Genomic DNA, 12,282 nt, shown 5'->3' with positions numbered 1-12,282 from the left:
CATTGGTATAATATTATTAACTGAACTACAGACCTTATTGGAATTTCACCAAATTTTCAACTAACTGTCCTTTTTCTGCTGCAGGATTCTGACTAGGAACCCATATTGAGTTTGGTTATTTCTCCATAGTCTCTTTCAATCTGTACGTTTCTCACACTTTCCTGGTCTTCATGACCATGACACTTTGAAGAGAACTGGTCAGTTATTTTGTAGAATGTTCCTCAGTTTGGGTTTGTCCAGTGTTTTCTCATGATTGGACTGAGTTAATGCATTTGGGGGAAGAATACCACAAAAAATAATATTGTCCTTTTCAGTGCAATGTATCAGGGATTATGCTCTTGATATGTCTTACTACTGGTGATTAATTAATCACTTAGTTAAGTTAGATCTGCTGAGTTTCTTCACTGTGAACTGTGAGTTTCTCCACTTAACTGTCTTTCTTTTTTCAGTTAAGTACCTTGTGGGAGATATTGGAGATTATGTAAATGCTGTTTCTCATCAAACTTTTGCTCTCTAATTTTAGCATCCATCAGTGAATCTTTCTGCAACACTTATTACTGTGATGTTTGCCTGGTGGAGAGTTCTGGTTTTCTCTTTCTTTTCTGTGTTTATTAATTGAGATTCTGTTGTGAGGAATTGTCACTTTACCCCCATTTACCTATTTATTTCTATCAATATGGACTCATTAATATTTGTTTTATTCTAGGAGTTTCAATTCAGTACTGTCATTATTTGTTGCTCAAGATGTCTCAGGATTGGCCATTAGGGGCCTTCAGGTTGGGTCCTTTTTTCTTTCGACAAGCCCCTGTCCTCTTTTGAATTTTTTCTTATTTTCTGACACCAGAAAAATGTCCCAGGCTCCTCTTGTATTTTCCTTGCCCCAGTATTAGAATCAACCACTTTTCCTTAAGAGTTGTGGTTCCTTTTATTGGAGAATGGTGTTTAGAGACCAAGATTTGAGCACCAAGTGTACTCACAGTTACTGGGTATCACTGCTTCTAGGTCCTCTCAGTGGACAAAGCTAGGAAACCTATACATACATGCATATGTATGTGTATAACAAATATATATACATGAATACGGACACACACATATTAAAAACCATGTGTTTATACTGATAACTCTGATTCCAGTCCAGTACCACAGGGTTTATTTAGCATTTCTCCTTTCTTTATTAATTTTTTCTCTAGCAGTGAGAAACCAAATTCTCAATATCTACATTCTATTTACATATTTGTTCTGTTCTGTTACATACATAAAGTACTTTAAGAATTACTAACCTATACCCCTGTGAGAAATACTTTTACTAACTATATTAACAGAATTTGTGTATAATTCTTTTTATCTTTAGCCTCATGGTGTCCAGTCAAGATACTCTTTTCTACTGCTCTTCCTTTCCCTCCCCTTCCCCTCTACTCCCCCTCCCCTTCTTCTCTCTCTCCGCCCCCATCTCCCTTTGCCCCACCTTCCCCTTTCCCCCTTCCCTGCTTCCCCCTTCCCTTTCCTGGGTTATTCATTTCTAATACAGTTGGTTTCATGTGTTAGTGATTTTTTACTGTTTGAATTCCTCTCAAATCCTGGTTGGTTTTATTTTTTTTTTTTATGAAGGGTATGTGAAAATTTCTATGGTTCTAAGAGTCAGAATTATTTAAAACTATATATTCAGAGAAGTGTCACTCCTTCCGTATTCCTGCTACTTTGTTCCAATTTCCTACTTTTTTTTACATTCTTTTCCCACCTCTCCCTGTAGGTAACCTATCTCTTTAGTTCCTGGTTTATTCTTCTTGTATTTCTTTTGTTCCAATGAGCAGAAACATGTATTTTCATGTATCCTCTTTGTTTTTATATGGAGACAGCATACCCATAGGTATTTTTGGACTTTGCTTTTTTCGCTTATCACTATGTCCTGGAAATTACAGTATATCATAGAGATCTTCATTTTTTTCAACAGTTGCACAGTACTTCATTGTCTGGATGTGTCATAGTTTATTCAGCCATTTTCTGATGTAAAGACATTTAGGCTCTTCCCAATATTTTACAATTATGCAGAATGCTGCAATGTGTAAGTATTTTTGTATTAATTGGAGATGTATTCCTGGGATGGATTCTAGACATGGGATTGCTGGTTTCAAAGGTGAGTACATGTGTGATTTTGTTAGGCATTACCAAAGTTCCTTCCAGAATGGATGTACAAATTTGTGTTCCTATCAGCAATGTATATGAGTGCCTGTTTCCTTACATCCTCAGTAGCAGAATGTTTTGTTACATTAAAAAAATTTCTTCTAGTCTAATAGATGAGAAATGGTATCTCAGCATTGTTTTAACTTGCATTTCTCTAATTATGAGTGAATTTGATTATTTTTTATATTTTGGAGACCATTTTAATCTTTTTTTTTGAATCGTCTGTTCATGTCTTTTTCCTGCTTTCTATCTGATTTTGGTTTTTTCCCCTTTGTTTTTAAGACTTTATATATTAGGGATATTAACCTATTGTGGCATATGTTGTAAATTTTTTTTTTTTTTTTTTGGCTGCACTGGGTCTTCATTGCTGCGCACCGGCTTTTTCTAGTTGCGGTGAGCAGGGGCTACTCTTCGTTGCGGTGCGCAGGCTTCTTGTTGCGGTGGCTTCTCTTGTTGCAGGGCATGGGCTTCAGTAGTTGTGGCTCACAGGCTCTAGAGCGCAGGCTCAGTAGTTGTGGCACACGGATTAGTTGCTGCGCATGTGGGATCTTCCCAGACCAGAGCTCGAACCCGTGTCCCCTGCTTTGGCAGGCGGATTCTTAACCACTGTGCCACCAGGGAAGTCCCTGTTGTAAATATTTTATCCTAGTTTTTCAGTTGTCTTTTTTCTTTGTTTATAGTGCTTATGTTATACAATTTTTAAAACATCTTTATTTAGTCAAATTAATCAATTTTTAAAATTATCTCTAGATTCTTAGAATTAGAAAGTTTAAAGAACAATTCATCTATGTTTTCTTTTAACAGTTCATCTATGATTTCATTTTTTACATCTAGATTCCTAATCTATTTGGAGTTTATTCTTGTGTGTGGTGGTCTAATTTTTTATTTTTCCAAATGGCTACCTAGTTTTCCTGGCATCATTTACTGAGAAGCCCATCTTTAATTAAGCAATTTGAGATGTCACCTTTGTTATATATTAAATGTTTGTATATATTTAGTCTAACTTTAGACTTTTTATTCTGGTCTCATTGTTTATTCATGTGCTAGTACCATAGTGCTTTAAGTATAGATACTTTATGGTATGTTTTAACATCTGACAAAGTTAGTCCCCTTGTGAGTTTCCTTTTTCAGTGTTTTCCTGACTACTCTTGCATGTTTGATTTTTCCATATCAACTTTAGTATAACTTATCTAACTGTATGATTTAGCTTGTTATATTTTTCTCTATTGCACTGAATTTGTGAATTAACTAAGGGAGAAATGACTTCTTTATAATGTCATCATAGCCGAGAACAGGATGTCTTTTCATTTGCTCAGTCTTTAGTGTCTCTCAGTTGTGTGTAAACATTTTTCTCATATAGGTTTTATACATTGTTTAATTTATTCCTAAGTATTTAATCTTCTTTGTTGTAATTGTAAACGGGATTTTTCTCTGCCTTTATGTCCACTGATTATTGTTTTTCAATAACAGTTCAAAAATTGAGTTTTTTTTAATTGAAATATAGTTGATTTACAATGTTCTGTTAGTTTCAGGTATACAGCAAAGTGATTCATATATATATATAATATATATATAATATATATATATATATATTCTTTTTCAGATTCTTTCCCCTTATAGGTTATTACAAAATATTGAGTATAGTTACCTGTGCTATACAGTGGGTCCTTGTTGGTTATCTATTTTGTGTATAGTAGTGTGTATATGTTAATCCCAAACTCCTTTTGTATGTTAATTTTTTATCCTACTTTTTCACTGAATTCTTTTAATTTTTAGTTAGTTTTACCATTGAGTCTTTGGAGTTTTTCAGGTGTACTATCATATCATCTGCAAAAAGAAATAGTTTTACTTCTTTACCTATTATTCTTCTAATTGGTTTGTCTACTTGGATTGGCTAATACCTCTAGTTCAGTGTTGAATAGTAGCAGAAATGGTGGGTTCCTTTGCATTGTTCCTGTTCGTAGTGGAAATGCCTCTGTTATTTCTTTATTAAATAAAATAATGGTTGTAGGATTAAAGCGTGTATCATGTTGAAGACATCTCCCTTAATTCCTTTTTCCTTGAGTATTGAATTATGAATGGGTATTGAATTCTGTCAATAGATTTCTCAACATCTACATAGAAAACCATGGTTTTTTTCCCCTTAGCTTTATGAATATATTATATATTAATAGCTTACTTAATTGAACAGCCTTGTATTCCTGGAATAAATCCCACTTGTTCATGTTGTATTATTTTCTTAATGGGGTATTGGATTTGATCTGTGAACAATAAAATTGTTCCCTCCATTGTATTTCATGAGTAAAACTTTGCTTCTGTACATTATAGTACCTAATATGGTGTTTTGTACTTATTTATCTGTCTCCTTGATTAGATTCAGAATACAGTCGCCCTCGCTATATATGGGGTATGGGTTCTAGTACACCCACAGATAACAAAATCTGCAGATGCTCAAGTCCCTTATAAAATGGTATAGTACTTGCATATAACCTATGCACATCCTCCCATATACTTTAAATCCTCTCTACATTACTTATAATATATAATATAATGTAAGTGTTATATAAATAGTTACTGATGCATGGCAAATTCAAGTTTTGCTTTTTGGAACTTTCTGGAATTCTTTTTTCAAATATTTTTGATCTTTGTTTGAACCTGCAGATATGGAGGGCATTATGCTCTTATAACCTGAATTAGATTTTACTTTTCTTTCTCCTTAGTGCCTAGCAGAATTCTTCACATGTAGTTGGCATTCTCTAAATGTTGTTGAATAAGTTAGAAGCAGAAATAGCACATTAAAGTTTTATTGAATGAAATCTGAGTATAGTGTTTGACTTTGACAATGAGCAGTCACATCTGTTATCAGTACTAAAGAGCACTGGTCAGAGAGTTGGAAGATGTCTGAGTTCTGTTCTGAAACTTTGATTTTATATAGGCCATGAATAACTAATATTTTGGCTTTATCTTTGGATATTTTGACATTTTTGATCTCAGTTTTTTCATCTAGCAAATCAAGTTGACACTCTGATCTTTTAAATTGTTTCATATCTAAAATGATTTTATGAAATTATTTTTTAGTCACTGAGGTATGTGTTTTTACATTTTGCATAAAAACTTTTCCTGAATTTTTGTCTGTTTTTAGAATTGTTTATCTGTTATAATCAATAGATACTCATGTGGTTATAGATAGTTTTGCAAAACAAATTCTGACTGCAAATAAATGATTTATGTTGTGGAATATTTGTAAGAATATCGGTAAGGTAATATAGCTCTTTTAACTAAATTATTTAATGTGTGCTTAACACATTTTACTTTTAGGTATGTCTGACTGCAGCAATGATACTACAACTCTTGGTACATCTAAACCAGCCACAGAAGAAGTCAAGTCTAATTCTGAGGTGAATGGGTGGTATTTATATTGTTTTCTTAAAGTCAACCCATATCAATCAAATTTAGACTGTCCAAATTAACTTAGTTTGTCTAAATATGTGCCATTCTAAATAAACTCTTCTACACACATAGACACAGGAAAGGGGTGGGAGGAGAGAGAGCTATTTCTTCATAATTGGAAGTAAGTTAACATTTGCCTTTGGGCATATGAAATTTTAGAGTATACCTGTCCCATAAAAATCAACATAAAAGTCTGGTCGAACTATAGTTTTAAGTTTAAATATGAAATGAAGTTTCTGTTGAAATAACAGTGGTAATTGGTTCACATTTGCGTTCACCTACTCCCATATTCTCTCTCTAGTTAATTATGCATCAGAATCCAAATGTAGTGTTTAAAAAAAATACTGAGTTCTGGACTTCAGACTCATGAAATCTGAGTCTGTAGTGATAGACACCAGGCTGTGTGTGTGTGTGTGTGTGTGTGTGTGTGTGTGTGTGTGTGTTCTTTTTGGAAATTCTACAGGTGATTCTAATATATACCACCTAAGAACCACTGTTCTAGCTCATTAGAGTAGAAAGATGTTAAGAAGTTAATTTTATATTGAATTCAAGTCATCAGATGCTTTTTTGAACACCTAATCCTAGTAACATCTCTCAAATTTATAGTGCTTAAAGATTTACAGAGTAGCACTTTCATAATTGTCCCGCCTTGATCCTTAGACTGATTTGATACAATTCAGTTAGGCAAGTAGAACAACCATTATCTCCCCCATTTATTTGTTGATCATATTTACCTTTCACAGAGGTAGTGCCTGAGTTAGAGTAGCTGGCAAGGCTGGAACACAACATGGGTTCTTCCAGCTCCAGTTGCAGTGTTTCTGAACCAGTTTGCCGTCTGTGTATGTGGCATAGTGCTAGCCACAGTGTTTCATCATCACTCCAAGATGCTGAGTCTGTGTGACAGACTTTAATGTAGGGTTTAGAGCTGGATAATTTATTTTTCGCCCAAAAGTCAAAGATGAGTTCTGGTTGGCAAAATATGTATTATCTGTGAAGGATTCAGGATTCTTTGTGATTTAAAATAGTTTGGCTGGGACTTCCCTGGTGGTGCAGTAGTTAAGAATCTGCCTGCCAATATAGGGGACACGGGTTTGATCCCTGGTCCGGGAAGATCCCACATACCACAGAGCAACTAAGCCCGTGTGCCACAACTACTGAGCCTGTGCTCTAGAGCCCGCAAGCTGCAACTACTGAGCCCACATGCCACAACCACTGAAGCCCGCGTGCCTAGAGCCTGTGCTCTGCAACAAGAGAAGCCACCGCAATGAGAAGCCCACGCACCGCAACAAAGAGTGGGCCCCGCTCACCACAACTAGAGAAAGCCCGTGCACAGCAACAAAGACCCAATGCAGCCATAAATAAATAAATAAATAAAATAAAAATAAAATAGTTTGGCTGTTTACCATTTGTCAAAGCAGTGTTGTAGTTATATTTAGTTCTGAGAACCTAGGGAATTATGTATACCATATTTGTCTTAACTCATGGATTTGATTTTTTATGATCAGATCTCTGAATCTATACTGTTGAGAGATGGTCAGAGGAAGTTTAATGCTTGTGAACTACAGGAAGGATTGGCAGCCCTGTCAGTGATGGGACTCATCATAATAAATGAAAGTATTCCCTTTGTGGTTTACCACTGTGAGTTTCTTCTATGTGAATGTCACACCAATAGATGCTAAACTAGAAATCTGCTCAGGAGAGTTAAGGCTGGATGACAGTGATCTGAAGGAATCCACTGCCAAATAATTGTTCAAATTTGTCTGTAAATTAACATTATAATTCATATTAGGCATTCCCTGTGTTTTTAGCCATGCCCAAATGTGCAGCATCCACAGGGAATATTGTAATTAAAAAAAAAAAAAGGGCCAGGTGTATGAGTATAATCTGAATTTATACCCAAATTTAAAAGCATTGTATGAGTTTGCAGTTAACCAAAGTAGGATTTAGGAATATTCTGTAACTTTAAAATTCCCCATTTATCAGTATTATTATTCTACTAACTTAAATCTTCTTTTTTCAATATCCTTGATGAAAACATTTTGGGGTCAGATTTGCTTATAAGAGTTCTTCTTTTAATATATGTGTATATATATTTATATTTTAAAATTTTTTGTCTGCGTTGGGTCTTCATTGCTGCGTGCAGGCTTTCTCTAGTTGCTGCAAGTGGGGACTACTCTTCGTTGTGGTGCGTGGGCTTCTCTCATTTGCGGTGGCTTCTCTCGTTGCGGAGCACGGGCTCCAGGTGTGCGGGCTTCAGTAGTTGTGGCACGTGGGCTCAGTAGTTGTGGCTCCCAGGCTCTAGAGCACAGGCTCAGTAGTTGTGGCGTGTGGGCTTAGTTGCCCCACGGCATGTGGGATCTTCCCGGACCAGGGATCAAACCTGTGTCCCATGTATTGGCAGGCAGATTCTTAACCACTGTGCCACCAGGGAAGTCCCTTCTTTTAATCTATTATAACTCTCTATATATTATGGTCATTAACTCTTAATTAAATGTTCTATACATTGGACTTTTCAGTAATTCAGGCTAATCCTAGCAGAGGTTGGCACATCACTGATGGTCAGTTTGAAGAATGAATTAATCCTCACACCACTAGTATAAATGATATATGGATACTGGTTTCTTAGGAATAGAATATGATGACCTGGATGATAGTTTTTATTTCTTTAAGAGCAAAACAAAACAACAACAACAAAAACTCCAGCATTTTGAACTGAGCCAAAAACAGTATCAACCCTGAACAAGAAGGGACTTAAGGTTCATTTTAGGTTCTGTCAGGTGAATTGCCTTTGTGCAGGATCACTCAGCTAGTTAATTGCAGAATCCAGGTGATTTCCTCTCAATCAAATGATGTTTTCATTAGGATATCCATCCTATCAGTGACTATAAAAACGCTTTCTTCTCATTTTTTTTTATGACATCAGTTGTTTGGGTTTTTTTTTTCTTTTTGAATTAAAAAAGAAGAAAACGTGAGCTTGGCTTGCTTTGTACTCTATTCCAGTCTTGATTAGAGCAGAAAAAGGTGGATTTTGTTTTTGTATTTTTAATATTCAAACTTTACACCCTGAAATGTGTTTAAAATCTGCAGCTTCTATATCTGTAGAAGAAACAATAGCCAAATAGGCACCATTCACTGAGAGCCTGTTAGGTGCCAGGCACCATACTGGGTTTTATGAGATATATTATCTCATTTAATACTATAATAACCTGCTTGCAGTTGAGGTTTTCTCCTTCATTCTATAGATTAGGCAACAGAGACCTGGAAGGGTTAACATGGCTGATGAGGAAAAGAGCTATGATTTGAACCCAAAGAAAAGTGGGAAAGATGAGTAAATGTAAGAAACTTAATAGGAAAAAATTATGTAAAGATGGAAGCAAGGAAGTTGGGAAAACAAGTGTATTTTTAACAACAATAAAAAAGGAAAGAAAGCAAAGTAGTTGTGTTGGGTATTTATTAGTGTATCTTAGGATTATTGCATGAATTCTCCTTTTCTGTCTGCCCTTTGATACAGTAACACTAATACATATACTTACTTCTAATATCCAAGAAAAAATATACAAATATTTCCATTCCTCTTTTATGTAAGTAACCCAGAGGTCTAAAAGTGAATTGGTTTAGATCCTGCACTCAAGCTGCATGTTGATTATTAGAGGAAATTTTAAAATAAATAAAATGTAGAATAATAATGCCTTTAGAGTGGTACAGTTCAGAGGAGTATCAGCCAGGAATATCAGTAAAGGTGGTGTTTAAACTGTTTCTTACAGTGTGGGTAGAATTTGAGTATGTGGATGATGATGGTCACAGCTTGGGCTGAGTCGTAGAGAAAGGAAATTGAGAGATGTGTATGGGGAAGTGTGAGTAATTAAGTTTGATTTAATAGGGTATCTGAAGAAGCATAATAAGTGGGAAGAACATAGTTCAGGTCATGGAAGGATTGTGAGTGTCCGGAGGAGTTGGCTTTTATGTTGTAAACATATTGGGGAGGGAGACAGACATGTTAAATATATACATAGCATATGCATAAATTATTTTATAATATAATGTAAAGTAGTCTTTACTGCTGTAAAGCAGGATAAGGGGCTAAAGAGTGATGAAGTGTGCTAATTTACATCAGTTGGTCAGGGAAGGCCCTTTCTGTTTGAGCAGAAACCTAAATGAAATGAGGAAGGGTCATGTAAAAATCTGGGAGTAAGAACCTTCCAGAGAGAGCAAAGTCAAGGGCAAAAATAAGATTGGTATGTTTGAGGAATAGCAGTGAGAACTCTGGCTGGAACTGAGGGTCAGTGAGGGAAGAGTGGGAGGAAATGCAGTTCAGGTGGTAGCTAGTGGCTAAGATTGGCTTGACCCAGAAATGAGAATGACAGGCAGAAGGTGAGAAACTTGGAAGACCTGAAATGCAGTATTCGAGTAGCAAGCGGTTGAAAATATAAGACAAATAGGTGTTGATGCTAGTAGATTCAAACATCAGTTAAGAAAAATATGCAACGTATGAAATAAAGGTGAAGTGGTAAATGAATTACCATATATTAATCATCCAGATTCAGTAATTATTTGGACTTGACCACATTGCTTTATCCATCCTTATGTAGGATCATCTTCCTTTTAAAATCATGAAATTGCCAAGAAGGAAAAAAAAAGAACTTGGCCAAAGATGATAACACTTGTAACCATATTTCAGCTCTGTCTTGATATTGTTCTGTTTTAGAGAAATGTATTTAGGGTACCCATAGTGACAGTTAGGAGGAGTAGCTATGCTGGTAAATGCTAGTGTTGATGGGACCACTCCAATATTTGTCCTTAGCCGAAATCAGTGTGCTATAATTATAACATCTTTATAACGTTTTCAGTTTGCCAAGCAATTTCATATTTGATTCTTATAATAGCTGTATGATATATAGGTGAAGTTAAGAATCTCATTTTATAAATGAGGACTTTGAAACTTAGGGAAGTACAGTGACTTCTGTAAACTTATAAAAAAGTGGCAGAGCTGGTCCTTAAATCTGTGTCTCCTGACACCTTGGTTAGTTATCTTGAGACCTCACGGGTAGGCTTATTCACCTAATACTTTTGAACCATGTTAAATTAACTTTGCTATAAATACATTAACCAGTTTTTAAAGGTCATATTTTTACTAATATAGGGGGAAATTTCAAAGACTGAATTATGAGTTTAATAGAATTGCTTTCTTTTTTTGTAGGCAAGCAGAAATCTAAATAATTTCATCTGACACAGAAGGCATTTGTGCTTTTTGGTTTTAGAACAAAATATGGTCTCTGTTGACATACATAATTAGTTCACTAAGCACTGCGACCTTCATTGTCTGAAACCATAACTAGAACAATTAGAGTTGAATATTTGTAGCTTCCCTTCTTTTCTTTTTTTTTTCCCACACTGTTTATTCACTGCTCTGTTGTCTAGATTTGACTGAAATTAAGAATTCAGTCCTTTAAATTAGAAGAACTACTTGATAGCAGAACAAAATACCTACGGAGCATTAGAAATATTTCATAGTGCTTTTCAATAAATTTTCAAATAACTTTTTTAAAAAAATGGTAGATGTAAGAAACAATTGGAAAAACTTTAAGCTTTTTATTATACTACTTTATTTTTACCAGCTCAGTGGTAAATTGGATTAAAGAACAATGTTAAATATGTGTGTTTTAGAAGATGTGATGCCTTGTATTGTTTCAGAAGTCTGATTAAGGCTAAGACAAGTTCTTTTACATCCTTTGTAGAAAGTTTCTGTCTTTTTCTAATAAGCATTTTAGAAATTAGGTTTTACCATTCATAATGTAATATATTGATAACATCAAGAAACTTATTTCCAGTATCCTTCTCTTGCATTATTAAGATAGATTTTTAGTCTTTGGGTGAATTTTTGTTAATGTTGAATCTTTTATTTTTCATTAAGTGTTCACCCATAGATGCTGATTGTCAAATGTAAAGCCTTTTATAATGTTAATGTCAAGGTATATTTTCAGGATTTGAAAAACATAAGTAGTGCCAGGAAAAATTACGTGAGCTTTTTTCTTTTAGCTTTGGTCTTGGGCAGCTACAGAAAAGGCCACAGACTAAGAGTTGAATTTACAGGGAGAAGGGTTACTGTGCACCATGAAGTGAGCAGACATTTAGTTGGCCAGTACGGAGAAAGGGAAGAATATGGTCTGAGAAGTGGCTGGAGAAGTGGGTAGGGGTCAGACTATCAGCAGTGTTATGAGCCGTGTTATAGCTATTGCAGTGTTGAGAAAGTTCTCTGGAGTGATGGATAGTGTTAAGTGGTGCACCCAAGGAGGGCATGGGGGAGTTATCCTCCCCCAGTGCAGTTGGTCTTGCTTTGAAATGGTTACATTTATGACATTAAAGTAAGTTTTGTTTTTAATTGAAGTATAGTTGATTTACAATGTTATGTTAGTTTCTGGTGTACAGCAGAGTGATTCAGTTATACATATAGATACATATTCTTTTTCATATTCTTTTCCATTATGGTTTATTACAGGATATTATATGTAGTTCCCTGTGCTATACAGAGGACCTTGTTGTTTACTTTATATAGTTTGTATCTGTCAATCTCAAACTCCTAATTTATCCCTCCCCCACCCCCTTTCCCCTTTGGTAACCATAAGTTTGTTTTCTATGTCTCTGAGTTTGTTT

The 12,282-nt window shown here is 35.1% G+C and overlaps 1 protein-coding gene across 6 annotated transcripts in view; it reads left to right on the top strand.

The window, feature by feature from the left end:
• Positions 1 to 12,282, top strand: part of ARFIP1 (ARF interacting protein 1) — a 126,205-nt gene that overhangs the window by 12,652 nt on the left and 101,271 nt on the right. For 4 of the 6 annotated variants that reach the window (XM_024757481.1, XM_024757475.1, XM_024757476.1 and 1 more), the window contains exon 2: positions 5,500 to 5,579. The exons of the other annotated variants lie outside the window; for them this stretch is intronic. In XM_024757481.1, coding sequence (XP_024613249.1) covers positions 5,502 to 5,579 — 78 coding nt within the window. In that variant the 5' untranslated portion in view covers positions 5,500 to 5,501. The remainder of the gene's footprint in view (positions 1 to 5,499; positions 5,580 to 12,282) is intronic. 6 annotated transcript variants of the gene reach the window in all.

This window comes from Neophocaena asiaeorientalis, unplaced genomic scaffold (assembly GCF_003031525.2).
Source record: "Neophocaena asiaeorientalis asiaeorientalis breed wild unplaced genomic scaffold, Neophocaena_asiaeorientalis_V1.1 scaffold238, whole genome shotgun sequence".
In the NCBI taxonomy this organism is placed as follows: Eukaryota; Metazoa; Chordata; class Mammalia; order Artiodactyla; family Phocoenidae; genus Neophocaena; species Neophocaena asiaeorientalis.
This window is presented reverse-complemented; position numbering and strand designations above follow the sequence as displayed.